Here is a 20,938-nt window from a genome sequence, read left to right on the forward strand (position 1 = left end):
TAATATTCTGCGATTCTGTGTGATTCTGTGACCCGGATGTAAATCCCATGCAAGTCAGTGACCTGCAGCTCCTCTTACCCTGTTGTCCCCATCTAAAAAGCAAGATCCCTTCCTGTGTCACCCCTCACAGCTTGGCAGAGGCTCACAGCCATTTCAGGGATCTATTCTTTCCTCATGAACTGGAATTAAAATTACTGGCTGTTGTATGTGTCAGAGCAAATACAAATGGTCTGGGCAAGAGAATGCTCTAGAAGAGGGCATCAGTAAACTAAAAATCCCAGAACAGTCAACTTACCTTTCGCCTCTTCTCAAAATTTATCAGGCCGCCCTGTGGGAAGAAAAGAGAAGGGATCAGAGTAGAAGAGCACATGCTCAGGTGAATTTCCTCACAAACAGGATGAAGTAGCAAGGCTAATGGAAAGCACAGACCTGCCCTGAGCAAGGACCTTCTAAAAATACCTCTTTCCAGATCTAGTATAAACCACAGCACTTACATAGTCAAGTCTCCAAAGGATATCTGTCCTCATGGTCTAAATGGCAAACTGCCCAAGAGGAAAAGCCCAATACAAGAAGGCTCGTAAAAGCTGCGGCAAGATCAGGTCTGGGGAACGCCAGTGGGATTTTGCATGCAAGAAACACTCTTGCCTTTTGCCTGTGCTGTTAGTTCAGCGGGGTTCCCAGGGATTTTCAAAAATGCCAACTGAACACGAAGCAGGGACAGAAGAGAAACTGCCCAAAAGCAAATGGATGTATAGCAACCTGTAGTGCAGGTTTGCAAATCAATCAATCAAACTAAGCCGCAACCATTGCCAGCCCAGGGGCAAGTGTATTTGCCCATTCTTGTCATAAATATCAATACCAGCACAATGAAGGCTGAGCTTGCAGCATGGCTTCTCAAGTAGCTCCAGTAACGGAGCCAATTTTGTTTCAAAGGTTTTCAAACACCTGTGAAAATTGGCCCCATCCTCAGTCTCTGTTAAACAAGCAGACTCGCTTGCTGTCCTTTTACCCTTCCTATGCAAGATTGATTCTCCCCAATTATTCAGCTAATAAGAAATTTAAAAAGCAAGTCTTGAAACTCTTTAGGGCTCAGACATTTCTTGAGTCAATACTAGAAGCACTTCAGTGATCAGCCTGAAAAGATGAATTCAGGATTCTGTGTATTTTACCAATTAATCACAGAAGTCTTTACACCAAAAATGTTGTTTCCAGAAATATAAAACAGAATAATGGACAGCCTACTTTCTTCATGTTTTCTAACCTAAGAAAAAATGAGTAAATACAATGCTAAGTTTGTCTCTCAAATTCACACAAGATTCTTGTTCCGAATAAAACGCCATATTGATTTCTCTTTTATAAAAACAAAAAATATTTTTTGAAGATATTTAGGATTCAAAAAACTGCCCCAAATTACCTCGATATAGTCCTGATGGGCTGTGTGAAGCATAATGAGATCAGTCAGGAAGGTACCAAGATAAGGTACCGTGCCTTGCATTACTCCCTGCAAACGATCAGAAGAATGTTGGATTAATTGACTGAGAAATGGTAATAATTAGAATGCTAGAATACTCCTGTATGAGAAAATGAAATAAAAGCAGTCTGCTTAACCAAACAGTGGTCTTGTAAATGAAGTTTCCTTTCATGACGTCATCCTTCGTATCTAATCTAGAATTTAAATCAAATTCTAATAAAGTGGGATGCTGTCACAGATATTGCCGAGTGGTTTTCAGTCGCAATATTGCCACTGTACACTGATTTCTAGAAGTGGGTCATCAGGAAACCTGGCTCATGGAAGAAGCATTGAGCAGCAGGGATGGGGTCCCTTGGTTCCAGCTGTAAGAGAAGGACGTGGGACTGGTCCTGCCCAGCCGTTGTGAGCAGTTTCTCTCTTGGCTTCATTCCAGTGGATTTTTCCCTAATGATGTTGTACCATGTGACAGTCAAGTCAAATCAAGTCACAGGGTTTCTTCCTCCAAAAAGTGACCATTTTCTCCAGCCTTTCACTGCATTTTAGTAGTAATTATTCACATTTTAAACTTTCTAGACTGCTAGAAGTTGTAGAGTTCAGGTTGTTTTTACAATTGTGAGGGAAATGCTTTTTTCCACCATCCAAAAGGATTCATATTTTTTCCAGTCAAACAAACAAACAAACAAACAAAAAATTGTATTTAGCACACTTTTGCTTCCATATCCCAGATCTCTCTCCCCTGTCGTGTTAAATCTCTGCCAACTTGGAGACAAAAACCGGTTTCACCAGCAGACTGGAAACTGGACACACTTTACAAAGCAATCTCTGTAATCAAGCTGGTATGCCAGAAGTTTCATGAGCTTGTTTAAATGAGATTTCTGCTCTGGCCAGAGCTAATTTGCTTCATCACAAGAATTCCAGTACTTATATTATGTTTTTTACTACATGAAAACTGTGGGGCTTTCCCCATGTTTTGCTCTAAAGGGTAGCAAGAGCAGTTAATGGGATTCTTTCTTGTAGGACATGTTTATACTCATCCATCATTTATTACTCTTTTATATGACAGCTTCAATAAATTGCTGAAAGAAGACTTGAAAGGCCATGTGCTGGGTGCAGCACGAATTCCACTTTGAAATTGTTTATATATACAGATGTATGCTTGTGTGTGATCGTGTGCGTATGTATATATGCATTCTATATACACACACACACCTATTACCACCTGCTTACTATGATCCACAGCATAAGAGAAATACAGCTTTGGGCATGTATTTACAGGGACAAACATTCTGATTGCATATTCAGTCTAAACCTTTCGGTTCACTTGCTTTGTATCAGCTAATCAATAGCATTGATGCAATTGTTTTTCTTGACAAAGGGCACATTCAAGAGCACTACCTACTGTGCCCTCGATTTGTGAAACACCTTTCTAGATTTTGCTTCTTATATAATTCACCGATTACAGATGGTCATGTCACCAATTCAAAAAGGGTAGGAAAAGGACACCAAACACACCATATCTTTTTGAGTTTGCAGTTGTCTCTGGGTCCTTTTCTGATTTTCTTTCACACTGCTGTCCAGATTCGCAAATTTGGATGTACCTTCCTATAAGGGAATTAAAAGGCAATTAATGGAGGAGCTAAGTGGTGAGCTGGCAACTAGGGCTGTGCTAAATAATGGGAAATACATTTAACCAGGCAAGCTAGACCACCAAAAATAGTTGCCGTGCAGGTATGTGCCTGCACACATACAAGTGCTGATTTTCCGGGACTCGCACACTGATTGGGAATTTTGGACAAAATCCCGCAAGATGACTGTAAGAGATTTTTTCAGCAAAACGGCTCTACTCTGGCCAAAGCTAAGTGCTGATCAAAATCTCCTGAGAGTTTAAGTCAGAGAAGCTTAGATATACTTCAGGTGCCCCGACGCTTCTCTGAACTCTTATTCTGACACTCTGACCTCAGGATTTCTGTTTCATTTCCTAATCAGGACTGCTACGAGTAAGCATCTCATCTTATGTAACATTTTGTTGTTTTTCTTATGCTGCAATGTAGAAATCCAGCAACCACCCTCTGTGGCTTATTGACTAATCCACAACCATGTAGGAAATGGAAGTAGTAGGTTTCCATCTCCACAATTCAAGCTTTCCTATGAAAGGATGAACTATTTCACAACAGATCTGTAGCCTTTATTTCCCTGGATCCATTTCCCTGGGATGCTGGGAGTTACTGTTATTTTTTCCAGCGGTCACATAGATGGGGCATGAATCATCAGTATCTTTTTAAGAGGCACAAACCAGCAGTCTGCACTTGTGAAGATCCTCTCATTACATCCTTTACTTCTCTCAGCCACACTTAATGAACTGATCCCTCAAGCTCTATTTCCTTCCTCGGCTGAAAAACAGGAGCAATGAAAAAGAAGCATTGTCTCAGTGCCTTCAAGACACTGGAAGGTAAACTTGAGATTCTTTAACAGCAGCCGGAGGGCAGGCACAGAGGCTAAAACTGCAGCTCGCAGCAGAGCCGCTGTCTGGGGAGGAGGGAACATGGTGCTCCCTCTCCAACCTGTTTCATACAGCGTTTTGTCTGCTCTACACTTAAATTTGCAGGATGGATAGGCAAGGTCAAACACTGCTTCCCCAGAGAGACTATTTATAGTGAAAGAAAACAAAGACTTTAAGAATTCAGTGGGCATTAATCCTCCAGCTGTTACAAAACATTACAAAAGGATCCAAGACGAGAAGTAGAAGAGAGGTTCTAGCTGTTCTGTGGAATTTTTCTCCTCTCTCTGCTTTCAAAATGTTTTCCAAATCTACTCAGAGCAGCTGGAGAGAGTGATTTGCTGGGAGCCAGAAGGTCTAGGCTCAGATTGAGTTGTTTTGTCTTTTTAATATCTAGTAAAATAAGCTGTTCTGAACACACATTTTCTCTCTATGCTTATTATTGCCTCACCTTCTTTAAAATTTAGCTACAGTTGTTAATACACGGATGATAAACAAAACAGACTGACAAGTTTGAGTGTCATCATTCTGGAGCAAAACACAGTGTTTCAGCTACCAAGGCGAGGGGCTAAGGCACAAACACCAGACTGACAGGGCAGAACTGCCAAAAAGTAAACTGGTTAGCCAGTTTATAGAAACTGTTATATGTAAACAGAAAAAGCTGCCACAAACATTCTTTAGTTTCCACAGAATATGACCTTTCCCTGCTATTCTTTCAAGCTCCTGAGTTTGTTAGGGTTCACCCAGGAGAGCGCACAAGTCAAACTGTTTCAGACAGAGCCTGCTTTGTTGTCCAGCTGGCCACACACAGAGCAGGAAGCCTGTTCCTTCGAAATTCCCAGCCCTGTTTTCTACTTCCAAGAAAGGTACGGGAGAATTGGGTAAACATCTTAGTTTAATTCCTCAGTAGAAGCTAAGTGGCATTGTTCCAGGGAAGTCAAAAGCACTACAGTGGTGCGACCCAGTTGAGATTCTTGTTTGAAGCAGCTCTACACTCATCGGTGCAAACCTGAGCCTTTCCAGGTCTGCTCAGAGGGCGCACAAGCTAGTGCTTTAATGCCAAAGTGCTAATTTGTAACTTATCTCAGTAAAATTCACTGTGGAGCCCCTCTTCGCTCTGGCTGTGGCTCCAGTGCTGTCACAGGTATGACACAGCACACATAACTATCCCTGAGCCAGGTGTCACTATGCCCAAGACAGCGTTACCAGTTACCTAGCTAGAGCAGTGTGACGTTCAACTTTAGGGGCTCCAAGGGGTCTTGACCTGCTCTTGTGAACACGTCCACACAGAAGCTGTGCTGCTGCAGCCTGCTCTGTGTGGATATCGGAGATCAACAGGCTAACACTAGGGTCTTTCAGGAGCGATGAAATCCCCTCTGAGTAGCTCAGGGGGAGATGAACTTTGGCAAAGGATTAGAAAAAGGGCTAACCTCAGCTTTGATCGAGATCACAAGCCTTGCAACTCAAGCTAATTCTCACCTTCATCAGCAGCTCCCTGCTTGTCAAATAATTGTCATGCTCTGAGAAGATATCAGACAGCTCTTCGAATATCAGCATTGTGTCCCTGTACAGGAAAATATTAGATTGTTTACGTTACTAGCAAGCATTCTACATCAGATCAGTTTATATTCAGCTTTTTTATTCTTCCCCTCATGAACCATTGGCAGTTGGGTGTTTAAAACATAACGCCGCTAAAATGCATCCAGTGAGATGCTGCACATCTACTAGGAACCTTCCTTGGATCTTCTGGTGCTCCCAGTAAAGGCAGGCCTTATTTGAGAGCATCACAAAGAAATGCCAGAGGTACGTAGACCCCGAGCAGGGTTTTCAGTCACACAGCAGGGTATGAGATTCTTGTAAGAAAGGGGAGAAATGGGTACAAAGGAACAGAACAACAGCTGTGAAAGGTATCCTAGGTACTTCATTTTTGCCTTGCTCCATGCACTCTGGAAAGCTAGGAGGATTTAAGTGTACGAGTCCCTTTCTATTACCCAACACTATAAACACAAGATGGCAATATTTTGATCAGGAACAGGAGAAGCGGGCAGCAGAAGGAAAGGCCCACCTCCACCTCTCTCTAGGGGAAATGCAGAAGTATACTGTGTGGCAGAGTGACGTTTGCCTTTGTTTATCAAAGGCAAAGGAAAGAGATCTGTTCTTCCCCAGCTGAATAAGCCAAACACCATCTTTCCTACACAGAGATTTCTGGTGTCTGTTTGGTATGCAGTAAATACATCAGTCGCACAAGTCCCCTGTAAGAAATACTGTCTCCAGTAGAGATTTGGATTTTGTAGCTTGGAGATAGAGTTGAAGGAAATGTCAGGACCATGAGAGCATTAGTGAGGGTTTGTAGACACCTGGACCTCCTCTAACTTCAGTGGAGAGAAGACAACAGGCAAGTGTCATGGTGCCCTTCTGCTGATCTTTCGAGAGCAGAGCTAGCCCCATAGTTTTACAAAATAGGCTGTGGAAGGTACAGCATTCTAGGAAGGACAGAAGAGATCTGGTATCCCTGAGGGCAGGTATCCTCAATATCACAGAGAAGGTCACAGCAGTCACACCCAAAAAAGGGGTGTGAGCCTCACAAGAATGAGGGGTTCTTCTACAGAAACAGATGTCCACAAAGGAGCAGACTGAGAACAAGCTGAAAGGAAAGTGCACTGAGCTTTTTGCTTTTCTGGGGGGCTAGCCGCAGAGGCGGAGGGCGAGGCTTACTTTGGAAGGCACATCCAGGTCTTCTTCAGCCGATAGATGGGGTTGGACTGCAGAGCTGAGATGATGGCCCGCAAGGAGGAAAAATTCTTCAGGATCCTGCATTCCTGTGAAAGGAGCAGTTAGAAATACAGGAGCATTAAATGTCGGGATTACAAACACATTAGTGCTCTTCTGTCTGACTGGTGTCCCGCCTGCTACACATTCTCACTGCTAAGCAGGCAGCTGCACAAATATTAAGCATCAAAATATCACTCCCCGCTCTAGCCACCAAACCCTTTATGGGCTTTGGCACTTTTAAATCTTGTTTTCCTCACTTTCATAGGTGACGTTATAGTGGTACAGCTTCCAGTTCTCTTAGTAAAAATAAAAGTGGAACCGAGACCACAAAGCCAGGCTAAAAAGCATGAATGTTACACTCCTTAAAAAGCTCTTTATAGTTACCAAACCCATTTACCCTTTAGGGGGAAAACCAGGCTTTGCCTCTTTGTATGTGGTATTTAAAATGTAAACCCTCAATCATCTAAGTGTCAATTATAAATAAAGACCTGCAAAGGAATAACCAGTTATTCAGGTATTTGCACACTAGTACAGAGAAAAACTTTTCCAGCTTTTCCAGAGTTGGAATCAAATCCTAACAGAGACTGGTTCATAGACATTTCTTGTGCAGCTTTTCTGTGACAAAAGCTTTGATGGAAAAGGATACTGAAATCCTTAGTTCTCAAAAAAATAGCACATGGTCCTGGTAAAGCAGATGGAAGCAAGGAGGAGGGGGAAAGTCTGGCCTGTGACTCTTCAAGGAACCCCTGAAAATCTGTTGGTGGCTCATGAACCAGAGCACTGGCACCACTGGCTTAAGAAACTCACAAATACAAGCTCTTGCTAACAGGTGTCTGTACATGCAAATTAAGCAGACAAAACACACGCTAATTTACCTGTTGTGTGTAGATGAGAAGGTATTCAAACTACAGTTATGCTTCTGCAAATTTTATGGGGCTGATTATTACACTAATAATGCTGATTATGTAAAGGTTCCTCACAGAGAGGATAGACGTAACTTATTTCCTCTGTAGGACTGAACAAATGTAAAGCAACCTTAGCACAGACAAAAGCCAGATCTTAATGTATCAGCAAGTCTGTTAGTGAGTTGCATTAACATTAACTGAATAACTGAAGGAAAGACATTTACTCCCATCTATTTCCAAAAGGAAAAAAAAGAAGTCTTTGTACAACTTAGGAGGCTCCATGTAGCAAAGTGTGGCTTAAAACGACTGACTGGGCAGACAGCACTTGAAGCAGGCTGGCAGTCAGGCCAGGTAAAGCCCAAGTTCAAGATCGTCTAATAGGACATACAAGACCTGAAAGCTATCTTTGCATGCTTTGGGGTCAAAGAAGCCACATAAGAGCTCTTCTTCAGAGACTGACACATTTGAGGAGGAGATCCTCCTATCCTTATGTTCAACTTGAAATTCAGGCTGGGGAGAACATAGATTCAGAGGCACAAATTCTTAGTATTTCTTTTTTTTTCCCCAATAGAACAGGAGTTTGGACTGAAAGATCCAATTGGGAACCATCTTGACTTCACTACACGGTGCATAATTGAAAGCACATCAGGAATCCAATACTGGATTTTGTGTTCTCAATGACTTAACTGACTGCAGACTAAACTTTAGTGAGCTTTCATCTGTATACAAGAAAAATTTTTAATACTACTTTGAATAACTTTGTTTCATGCTGTGTCCTTCACAAGGGGAAAACCAGAAAGAATCCTGTGCAGCAGCAACTTTGATTAAAAAACTTAAGCATAACAGGATATTAGTGATTTCATTTTTACTTTTTATTGTTAAGGAACATATTGTGCAAGTGAAGTTGGCTGCTCCTGCACAGGAACCTTAGATCAAGGTGGAGCAGAGAGGGCTGGCAGTTAGAAGCAGCGTTCAGTTTCTCTTGTAAACCAAGAAACAGGATGCAAAAGTCACAGCCAGATAACAAACAAACTTCACGCTGCTAAGCTACAGAGTTAGCTGTCAGTGAATAACTGCACTTTCATGAGTGGTTTATTTCCTATTTCAGGAATCTAACTATTCACAACATTCATTTGCATGCGCAAAGCAAGCAGGTTTCTTCAGAAGTGGGCAGCTAAGTATATATGCAACTAGCTGTTCTACATGTGCAATTATTTTGTAGAGCATGCGCATGCATTTTTTATGTGGTTAGCTAAGAGTGGAGTATTTAATTATGTGTCTGAATTAAGTAAAGGGAGAAGCACTGAATCAACAGAGGTAGAGAACATAGTTCTCCATCCACACATCAAGCATGCTGAGCGTGGTGCCTGGCCTGGCTTCCCTGAGCCTCCCTCCAGCCCCACAATGAGCAGAGAGCTGCTCCATCTGTGCTTGGCCAGCTCACAGATCAATCTGTCTCAGAAGGGCCCCTGTAGCTGGTACCCTCTGCAATGTAAAGACCTGCACACAGAAAATAGGCACCAAACTTCCTAATCCATTCAGAAGGGCTATAAAGCAGCCATCAGATGATAACAAAAACCAGCCAACCTAAGCACCAAAGGGGAGGTGAAAGACTGCTTCCCCATACCAGTTTCCTGGGCCGTGCAGTTGCCAGGACTAAGAATGCTGCCTTCTGGAAGCAGAGAAGTGCATTGTCAAGGCTGGAAAGCTGCTGTGGGGCTTGAGCTTTTTATGACTGCTTATTTTGTATTGCTCAGAAAGAGTCCATGTGATTCTTAAAAGTCAATACCCATCCATATGGAAGTGCTTTTATGTTGTCTTCAAAAGAGAGATCTAGTTTAGTGCCAGCTGCCCTGTGCTCTTAAGGGGAGTTAAAAAGATGACAGTAAAACATTAAAGATAAAAATCTAAGAAATCAGCGAACTAGAGCTATGTAAAGAAGGCATGCAAAGCCCTTTCATGCAGAGATTAAGAAACACCTAATCTGCTACAAAACAAAGGAATTGACGCAAAGAGTAAAAATGTGTTAAAGAAACGTGAGACAACGATAAAGCAGAAAGGTAAGAAAGATTATGAGACTGGTATCATACTGTAGCTTTACTTATTTTTTCTGGTCACTGCTTGCACCTCTCACCCCCTCCAAACCAGCTGTTTAGGATACCTAACATAAACTGCGAATAACTCAGTAGGCGAACGACTTTGCAGTTTCAAGAATTATTCCAAACAAAAGCGTACAAACAACAATTTCATTTTTCCATGTTAAAGAGGCTACTATCTGCTGAAAGTAATTTAGCTTTGTCTGCACTTACTTAAAACCTTGTATTTACCTTACTATCATCTATATATGTATGAAAACAGAAACAGTTGTGCTGTCTTCTACCCTATCTGATTTCAACTCCCATGGTGTTTGTAGATGCAGAAGAGGAAGCATGATGCTCACTGACCGAACATGAATGGCCAAAGGCAGGTAAGTGCAAAGCTCATTCTGACCATGCCTCCTGCCTGCAACCTCTGCCAGTCCTACTCCATCCTTGCTAAACTTGCCTCTGAAAACAAGTCTAACCTTTGGGGAGTGAACTGGTTGAATTTATACCTATCTTACCATAAACGTTACATTATCAAATACATGGCACTCCCCATCTGCAAGACACCATACTGGCCTCACCCATTAATTACTGCTCCAAACCCTCTGAAAAGACAAGCATCAACCTCATTGCCATGGGGGATGAGGAACAAAGGAGAGGAAGGGCAATAGTTCATCTGCTATTACAAAGAAAGTCAGTCAAAAATAGAAAGAATTAGAGCCAAGATGTTCTGTGGCCTGGAACCAGCACATAAAACCCGTATCTCCCCTCCCAACTCCCTCACTCCAAGGCACCGGCACGAGAAATCTTCAACAGTCTAGAAGAAATGCTTTACATGTGCAATATTGATCCACTTCTCAAGGATCTTGGACCTTTGCTGAGCTTTGCATTCTTTCTTCAGGACAGTGACGACAACACATTTGGTAACGGCATTGAACTGAGAGATGGTGGCTCTGACGGTAGGTGCCAGGTGCTTGTTTTCTTCCTTATCTCTTTGGGACCAGATGGATCCCAAGCAGTGGTAGGGCACAACTTTCTTGAAGAGTTCCTAGAGTGAAATTGAGGTGCGTAAGTCAGCAGGATTCTCCGAGATCTTTATCATCGGCAAGACAAAATGCATGTGTACAGTACAAATTGGATCTAAATCTAATATGGTATTACATGAGAAATACTTGCTTTCGTTTCAAATGCACACTTTGGCGCACTCTTTGTAGTCTTGATGCCTTAAAAGAACTGTCAGAAAAATAGTCCAGGGAACATAAGAGACACCTTTATAGTAGTTGCATAACCAAGGGAAGTATTTTTAATATAAGGATATTTTGAAGGAGATTGATACAGACAAACCAAATCAGAGCACTACAGTCAAGAGCGACTATTCATCCTTAGGCTGGGTAGCAATCTAGTCAAAATGTGCTATTTCTCAGGCATCAAATATTAACCGTTGTAAAAAAGGCTACACTGTAGACATTCACATTAAAAAATAAAAGCAAACAAACAAAAACCCAAGAAACCTCCCTCCCAAAAAACCCAAACAAAACCAACAAAAACCCAAACAAACAAACAAACAAAACCAAACCAAACCAAGCCAACAAAACCCCAAAACCTTCACAATGACTGAAGGAACAAGTCAAATGAGCAAAGCAGGTTTGGATAACCAAGCAGAGCTGTGCTCTGCATCCCAACAACACACCTGCTCTGGAACACCATACTTATAATGATACTAATTTTAAAAAGAAAATTTTAGAAGCCCTGCACTATTTCCCCTAGCACTGCAGGTAGTACGTATACTCTACCCACCGCATCCATGTATGTCAACTGTTCTGCCACAAGGACTTCTTCAAAAAAAGAGAATTCTTCTGCAGTGCTGATGGCCAGTTCCCCTTCCTCACAGAGCTGACCGAGGAAAGTGGTATCCAGCCCACCTAGCCAGGAGGGAAAACACAACTCAGTAAATCGATACAACAAACAGTGAATCAAAGCAGATGGTTTTTTATTTTAAAACATCACTGTATACATTATGGCAGAACGCCCAAAGGGTCCTGCTGTAATGGCCCCACTGTGCTGCATATTTTAGAAAGAAAGACGACAATCAGAAGATTAAATTGTCAAAGAAAAGGTGGAAGAAAAAGAGTTAGAGAGAATTGAGCTGTTCAGGGTCTCTGAGCCAAGAAGGGGCTTAACCCATTTGTTAACCATTCTTCTGAAAGATGAAACAGCACCCCTACCCTCAACAAAAATTCCTTATTAACATTGCAGAATGTTGTTAATCTACTTCTCAGTATTTGTGCATTTTATAAGCTGAAAAAAACCCAAAAACAAACTGCAAAGGGACAAGACTGCAGTTACATCTCCAAAACACTGCATTAGGAACGCTCTTATATCCAGATTTCATCTCCCATGTGTGAAAATAAAAGGAGATACCATATTTTCTTGACACCATTTGTGCCTTCCCAAGGTTACATGGACTATTTTAAAGAGAGGTTATTCCAGCATCCCTCACCTTCCTTCTCTGGGCATTTTTCCCTGAAAAGGAAATACAGTGAGCACCTACAGCGTTCAGCCGAATGCTGCTTCTACATTTGCCCTGGGCAACAGTGGAGAGCTGTCCTCATCCAGGGACCCGATCCCATGGAGACGGGAAGGGACTTCACTGATGTTCCCATGCCACCTCTTGGCTTCCACAGCTTGGGAACAAAGCCACATTAAAACACAAAGAAATATGCCCTTGCTCCCGTGGTAGAGGAGGAAGTCAAACAAATGATCCCTGACAGTAAATCCTCTTTCTAATCCTTTTTACTGTAAGGTGACAGTGACTCTAAAAGGGAGATTAAAAAAACCAACTTGTGGAAGACTATCAACAAAAGTACTGAGTTTACTGCCAGTGAGACTTCATTAACAAAACCAAGTAGCGCATTTCACAGTATGTTATGCAATACTTCATATCCCATTAAAGCCCTTAACGCGACAAAAGCAGATGAAGGGAAACTTCATCTTTGTTTTCCAAATTGTTCATTGTTTTTCCTTTCTTCCTTAATTAGCAAAACCTAATCATCAATGTAAACTGCTACAGTTTTGATGTAACAAATTATAACTACAAACTATAACAAGATTTCCATCTCTACATTGCAATTTCACAATATATTGACAGAGCTAAATGCGATAAACTGAGATGTCTGTTCAGGCCTTATTTTTTCATGGCTGTTTTGTAACAATACGCGTAATTAAATGATCTTCTTCTTAACTGCTACAAGAGTCACACATTTTTCTCTCTCTTATTGGCTATGTAACTCCTCATTTTCCTTTCAGCTCTTGAAATACAACTGAAAATCCTCATCACTGAGTTGCAGCCCTACTCAAAACCTCAGGTCCTGCAGTACAAGCCAAGATTTTCCTTTTCTTTTTTCCTGCCTCTCTTTCTCCTTTCTCTCTCATGTTCATAAAAGTGTAACCAGTCTTTTCCCTACTCGCTGAAATCCTCTTGTACTTGAGTACCTCATCATCTTCAAATCACCCTGCTCCGATTAGCTCTCTCAAAGCCTAGCTGCCCTCTTGACTTCACCAGGAGCAAACACAGAATTTGCAGTCCCTGACTCCCCTGGCTTTTGATTGCTCAAGCCGCAAGCACCGAGCCAAGGGAACAGCTTTTTATCTGTGTAGCTGGTACCGCAAACTTATCTACTGGCATGGCTGGTGGCAGCACTGAGGGGACATCTGATTACACAGGATTGCACAGTTAGGACCCAAATCAATAGCACAATAAGAATGCCTTAGAATAATAATGATCAGCAAGTCTTGGCTGCAGACAGCACATTAAGGGTTTTGAAAGAAATCTCCCAAGTGAACAAAGATGGAACTCTGATAAAGTAAGTAACAACTCTCAAACTCTTCTCTGCAGACCCCATGGATTAACTGTGTTCTCCTCTTGCTTTATTCTAATTAACAGCCTCTATTCTGCCACAATTTGGAAAATGTTATAATTTATCTCATAACATCTAAAACTCAGGAAAGATCCTTTTCAACCGTTCCTTGAGGAAATAAATGCAGCAGCAGGGCTGCTGGGAACTTCTGCTCACTTTGACAACAGATGAACCCAAATATAGCTCCAAGTGAGCCTGCTTTGTTTGACCTGTGGGAACCAAACCCCAGGAAGGACATCAATAGGCACACAGGAGCAATCCTGTTCGTTTACCTGTGTTCAACAGGCTGGAAAGTGCCCAGCCTCGGGGCAGTACTTCTTTTTATGTATGTGCTAATGATCGAGTTGATTTGGCATTTCACAGCATTATGCATTGACACGGGATTTCTGGAACATCTGGCAGACACTATTTTTATGGGATAAAATAATTTTTTTCCTGTCATTTCCTTTATTCTCTATTCCATTAATTATTCCCACTCACTCCTCTCCCAAAGCTGGAAGTTGATTCTAGTTCTCATTCACACACTACATGAGCTCCTGTGCCTTTTCGGCTCGTGACACAGGAAGCTTTCTGAGCAGGATAAGGGTATGTGTCAGGCTTGACGCTGCACACAGCATATTTGTGTTACTACAGTTCACTATTGTTTCAGTAGATTGTGACCCCCAATAATGTAAGTTTTTCCTCTGTCCTTGGATACCAGCAGCCAGCCACTCAAATAGGAAAAAACAGCCACAGCCACTTCCTTTAACAAGGTGGTAACTAGGAAGAAAAGCTTCACGACAACAAGCCTTGCAACTCAAGCTGTATTTTGTTGCAGCTCTGTATTTTGCTTTTTGTTGGGCTTTCTTGAGAGGGAAGGAGGTTGAAATGAAAAGACCAGCTAAAAAGCAGCTGTGTGTTTTCATTCAGTGACATGGGAAGTGTGCTGACAATTAACCCCTTAGTTGCAGCAGGAAAGTCAAAGTTTTGGCTAAATATTGGAGAAGTGTTTGATTTCCCAACTTACCCCAGAATGAACAGGAATAGGCACCTGCGCTGTACAACTATTTCATCCCACACAGAACCTGCAGCCTCATACAGAGGTTTGGGTTTGTTTTTTTTTTTAAAAAAAAAAAACAACAAAGCAGCAAAAAAAACCACCCAAAAAGAAAGTCACTGGTGAACCTCACAATATTGTCAATTAGCATAAAAGCTCATGAAGCGTACTCCACATAAATCCCTGTGGTACTGTCTGGGAGAACAGAAAGACAGAAAGGAAAGTTAACTTACTGTCCAATTCCACTTCTTGGGTCTGGAGCTGCTCCAGGAGGTTCTGTGCCCTCCTCTCCGGGTCAGAGCCGGGTATGTTCTTCTTCAGGTAATCCAGCACCTTCTGCAAGCACATGTAGTCGGGAGTCTCGTGGAAATCCTCAGAGCACTGATCAAGCCAGGCCCGTAAGATTGATGCTACTGCACTAAGAGGAAATAAACAGAGAACACACTGGTTGTATACACTGCCTACTGATGCAGTCGTATGTCTCTGTATTCAATGCAACAATAAAACCACTGAGACATTCATACCCCACAGACGACTTTTTTGAGCAAAGAATTTAATTTGTTCTTTTTATGCATGGAATGTTATTAAGATATCACTCAGATTTTGCCAGGAACTTCAGTGAAGTTGCTCCTGATTTGCACTCCTACAAATAGATTGAATTATAGCCCCCAAATGCAAACTACTGAAGAATCAAATCCATCAAAGCTATATTGAAACACTTCTATTAAATTCAGGATATCAAATAATGATAGATAAAGCAATTAAGAGAACAGAACAGAGTAGACTCTTTCAGTTGGAAGGGACCTATAACGACCATCTGGTCCAAGCCTGAGCCCTTCAAGGACTGACCAAAACTTGAAGCCTGTTGTTAAGGGCATTGTCCAAACGCCTCTTAAACACAGACAGGCTTGGGGCACTGAGTACCTCTCTAGGAAGCCTGTTCCAGTGCTTGACCACCCTCTCGGTAAGGAAATGCTTCCCAACGTCCAGTCTGAACCTTCCCTGGTGCAGCTTTGAACCATTCCCACAGGTCCTGTCACCGGGTACCAGGGAGAAGAGCTCAGCACGTCCCTCTCCACATCCCCTCCTCCAGTAGCTGCAGAGAGCAAGGAAGTCGCCCCTCAGCCTCCTTCTCGCCAAACCAGGCAAACCCAGAGCCCTCAGCCACTCCTCACGGGACATGCCTTCCAGCCCTGACACCAACTTGGCTGCCCTCCTCCAGCCACATTCAAGGCCCTTCACATCCTTCTCACATGGTGGAGCCCAGCGTTGCACACAGCGCTGCATGTGAGGCCACACCAACACTGAACACTGGACAATCCTCTCTCTTGACCGGCTGGGGCTGCTGGGTGTGATGGACCGCAGGACACGGTTTGTACTCTGGGCTACCAGAGCACACTGCAGGCTCACATTAAGCTGCTGCCTACCAGGTCCTCCAGGTCCCTTTCTGCAGGGCTGCTCTCCAGCCACTCCTCTCCCAGTTTATAATTGTGCCTGGCATTACTCTGTCCTACGTGCAGAATCCAGCATTTTGATTTGTTAAATTAATCATTGCCCAATGATCCCATCTATCCAGATCCCTCTACAAGGTCTCTGGTCCCTCAAGAGAGCCAACAGCACCTCCCAGTTTGGTATCATCAGCAAACCTGCTAACGGTGCAGCCAACTCCTGCATCCAGAGCATCCATATTTTCCACCTCTAGGAATATCCTTTCACACATACCACAGCCAGACACCTGGGTGGCTGCATGTCCAAACAGGAGCTCTGTCTGTGTGGCTGCTTTGGACCTCCCAGGTGCTAGAAGCTCAGGAGAAGGAGGGGATGCTGCTTTTAGCTTGGTGGTCACCTTGCTGCCACGTACCTGCTCACTGTGAAATATATATGTTCTGATATCTGCTGCAATCAGCTGAGCTGATTGCTTTCACCGGCTTAAATTTGCCCAGTGCCAGGTGCAGGCTTCGTGTCTTGCTGTCCCGTCCAGTCAGCAGGTCCGGGGTCAGTGGCTCAGGGAGCACCCCATGTTCAGACAAGCCTCTTATCCACATGGGCCTCTCCTCATGTGTCCCACCACTGCTGCTGGTGTTCCTTGCACTGCTCCAGCATCCATTGCAATCAATATTAATAGAAATAGCCCTCTCCCAAGTATATAAAGCCAACAACTTGGATAAGACCAAATAATTTCCTATTACAGGCATTCATCATAATCCACCTTCCTTGTATTGCACTGTCAAGCTAGCAAAGCAAGACTTGCGAATTACCTTGGAGTTAGGCTTTGTTTAATCAGTTGAAGTATCTCTGCTTGGCCGTACCGTGACGGTGTTTGAATAACTACCAGACATCATGCACACAATCAAAACTAAACATAATTTCTCGATTCCCACTTGTGCTAGTGGGAAAAGCTGTTGACCAGTGAGGCTCCAATGATGTTCCATTACCATTCCCTGGGATGTGGGAAAATAGCAAGGAGGAAACAAGGTATTTGTGGCTCTGTCAGGGTAGCAGCTTCCCCGTGGAAGTGCTAAATCAAACGCTTCCTTTGGTGCCCTTCCTCCCATCAATCACGGCTGCCAAGTCTGGGGACAAATCTGGAATCACATATCCCTCCACACCGTATTACTCATTCTCTGCCAACTTAGTAGAAATACTGCCTGTTCACAAAACCTTGGGTTCTGTGAAAAAAGGAGTCTAAGCCTGAACCTAACCCCCATGAGTACACACAGTGCGATTGCCTCATCTGTGAAGATAAAACCCTAACCATGACACATGCATCACAGTCAGCACTACGCCGCCAGTGTCCAGTATCAGGCTAGAAGATAGCTGAACCCAGAAAACAGATTGGTCTTGCCAATCTTAGGATGGAATGCGCAACGAAATTTTATCTGGATTTCAACCTTAACCCAAAGACAAGGCGGGGCTGCCAAACTACACCATGCAAGAAAGTAGCTTGGTCATGCTGGTGGTACAAGAAAAGGATGGTTAAGGGGTTATGGGAGCACTGGATCTCATTCAAGAAAGTTATCCTGGACTTTCTTAGACCCACACAGCTAAAAACCACGCCAGTTGCAGAGAAAACTCTTCTATAGACTGAGAGGGACAAAGGAAAACAAAAGCTGATGAACTGACGTGGCTTCTGCACCTCCTGAAACAGAGGGAAATGATCTGGTTATCTACTTTTCCTGGTTTACGCAGGTTTTAATCAACACCTATCTATTAGATTGGCACTTAGATATTGCACAAATGTATGTTTGTGGGAATTTCTTTAATTCCTGACTGAGCAGGGATTTTTCATTATTTCAATCTGATTTTGTAAGAAAATAAGACTTACAATTTATGCTACAAGTGGGGAACACAATATCTGGTGAACTCAGCTGCTCAGTGGCACTCAAAATAAACCAGTAGTTAAGAAAGGTTAAAGACAGTTTCTTCTGTTCTCATTTATCTCATCTTAACCATATTGTTTTTTCCTCAAAACTCAATTAACTTTTAATCCCATGCAGATATTAATTTACAAGTCCTATCCATTTTAGTCTGTTGTTTCTTCTGTTTCTTTCACTGATATTGTGGAAATTTGAACTTCTAATTAGAGTATTTGGAAATCTGTCAATAATACTGTTTGGCTTCCTGACAGAAGAAACTCTGGAATTACAATTTTAGAGCTGCAAAAATATTCACACCAAAAATTAACATGCAAACCCAATCTGGATTTCAGGTTTCAATGCAAACCTGGAACACAGACTGCTTAGCTTGGAAGACTCTCTTCACATTTGAAAACCACTGTGGGCCAAGTTTTCACAACTTTGCTCAGACAAGCTTCCGCCATACATGCAACAAGTAAGGCCTTCGTATTTTAGGCCAATGGTGCCCACACTTTTTATCTGGAGCTTCAGGACCATTTTTCTCAGTCAGGACAGGTGTCACACGACAGCCAATGCTCCACCACCAGCGTGGGGTCACCACGCTGTCAGCACCAGCCCAGCTCCACATCCCAAGGCCGAGAAAGGCCACAACAGGCAGACGGCTGCAGCGATGCTTCCAAGCCCTTGCTCCACCCTCTCATCTCCTCACATTTTTAATCCTCCTCCTCTCTAGCCCTGCACATACCCAGAACACTGCATCACAGCAGCACTTACAGTCGCAAACACCACTGTTCCATGTCCATAGTATTATCATTTCTTTTCCACCACAGGCAGGGGAACGCTGTACCTCACTCCATGCCCTAATCGTGTATTTTCTCATGCTCTCTTCTCCCTTTCCCCACCCACATCCAAACTCACTGTCATGTCTACTGGCTCCACCACCAAAAACTATGCTGAACTTTTCTTATGAGCATTTACCAGTTCAGCAATGATTTGGAAGAAGAAGCCTCTCCACAGGATACATTCCTGTACTAATATTGTTCACACCCTTTTTAAACTAAGCTCAGTTTCCAGAGGCTTGGTTGACAGCCACTTTCATAAGCTGAAGAATAAACAGACTTTAGACAGACCCAGTCTCCCAGTGCAAGGTAAGGAGTTCATGACTGTTACAGACACTGATTTCTGCCAGCAAAATCATTTCAGTCAAGAGGGGACATAGGAAAGAAAAAAAAAAGGTACACTGTGCCCTACTGACCTCCTGTCGCCTGTTTAATTGGAGTGTCACGGAGTGAAGTTTTCTAGAGCTGGAGAACTGCCCATATCTTGCAGTAGCTTTACATTAGCAGTCCTTGAGAAGAAACTCCCCATACTCAAAAGACCTAGAGACAGATAGGAATGGGAGCCTTCCAAAATCTCAGACAGGAAAGAAACATCACGAACTACATTTTTCATAGGTTGATTATAAGCTATAAATTTTTCCTTTCCTGCCTATAAGAAAAAACTTTTTAATGTTTAACTAACTCCTGTCTGGCCAACCACAGACTCTGGGCTCTGGTCAGCAATGCTTTCAAGTTTCACACTTATCACAAAGTCTTCTCATTTCCATACCAGCTTTGCTTGAAGCCCATCGCTGAAGGTTCCAGTCGCTATCTCTTCCATCTCCATCTCCAGTCTCTCTATCTGCTGTTAGGTGGAAGAAGCGCAGCTGACTCTGTCGTTCACAAACTGGGAACACAGAACTACTCATCTATTCACATTTGCCCACAGGTTACCACAAAATGCAATGAGGCTGTGACAGCTCCAAGTTTAACCTCTGCAAAGCTGAGCTAGCAGGGCACAAAGGAGGCGGAAAATGAGGTCTTCACATCACATAGCCACAAGGGATTCAATAGGTTACATGGAAATTCTGCATAGTCTTTTCTCAATTGGGAAGACAGCTACAACACTGGTCCTGAAGAAATCTGCCTAGGAATTAAAGAGATAATTTCTTGCCAAAAAGGCAAAAGTAGTGTTTTCTTTCTCACCACAATTATTTCTCAAGAGTGAGAAGAAGGGAATCTCAACAATTAAGGAGACTAAGGAGAACCTCAGGGGCAAAAAAGAGATTAAATGACTGATTTCTTATTAAGTTAGACAGGAACATGCACAAAACTATCTGTAATTTGCCAAACATACTTAAGCCCATCAATGGAATAATCTTTACAGAGGGCTATTCCCTCTCCTCCACTTTCCATGCAATGGCTTTCAGGCTTGCTCACACAGACTAAATTAAGGCAGCTGTATCTTCTCAATTTTGCTTGTTAAATAACAATGTGGGCAGCTAAATCTCAGCTTTGAATTAGGGATAAAATGTACGTAAACTGCAAGCAAAAGTTGATGTAAGGGTAGCTTCTCACACCCAGTCCATTAATAAATAACATACTGATGACTTCCAGAAGATTATCTACACTTTTGATTTGGGAAGAACTGGTTGAAGAGCATATGGGGCACCTTTTGCTGGGACACATGTAAAGTCACTAAGGGAATAGCTCTGCTAGCCATTCTATGTTTTAATTGAGATGCCAATAATTCTTTTTCGTTGCTCCTCTAATTGTTCTGGTTGTTTTCACAACTCACCTACTCTTCCATTGCTTATACTGCCCCGTCTGTGACTCCGCTTCCCATGTAACCACATTGTTTTTTGCTGGGTATTTTAGCTCAAATGGCTCGACTAGAATGAAGGTTGATTGTTGCATCCTAACTGCTTCCCACCACGGACTTCCCAGGCATTGGAAACTTCCAGACAATTTTCTTTCATCTGTCTCACATTCCCTCAGTGTCTGCTCACCTGCAGTACAATGTTTCAAGATGAGATTTATTTCTGCAGAACTGTAACACTGTTTTCCAGCAGGACTGTTAAC

The 20,938-nt window shown here is 42.7% G+C and overlaps 1 protein-coding gene across 1 annotated transcript in view; it reads right to left on the minus strand.

The window, feature by feature from the left end:
* Positions 1-295: 295 nt before the first annotated feature.
* RGL1 (ral guanine nucleotide dissociation stimulator-like 1) overlaps positions 296-20,938 on the minus strand; it is a gene marked incomplete at both ends in the record, with an annotated part of 36,860 nt that continues 16,217 nt past the window's right edge. Inside the window, 8 exons of the mRNA XM_010185939.1 lie at positions 296-328; positions 1,415-1,501; positions 2,984-3,073; positions 5,448-5,532; positions 6,684-6,787; positions 10,565-10,777; positions 11,527-11,651; positions 14,916-15,100. Of these exons, the coding sequence (XP_010184241.1) occupies positions 296-328; positions 1,415-1,501; positions 2,984-3,073; positions 5,448-5,532; positions 6,684-6,787; positions 10,565-10,777; positions 11,527-11,651; positions 14,916-15,100 (922 nt within the window). The remainder of the gene's footprint in view (positions 329-1,414; positions 1,502-2,983; positions 3,074-5,447; positions 5,533-6,683; positions 6,788-10,564; positions 10,778-11,526; positions 11,652-14,915; positions 15,101-20,938) is intronic.

This window comes from Mesitornis unicolor, unplaced genomic scaffold, assembly GCF_000695765.1.
Source record: "Mesitornis unicolor isolate BGI_N332 unplaced genomic scaffold, ASM69576v1 scaffold16766, whole genome shotgun sequence".
NCBI classification, from domain to species: Eukaryota; Metazoa; Chordata; class Aves; order Mesitornithiformes; family Mesitornithidae; genus Mesitornis; species Mesitornis unicolor.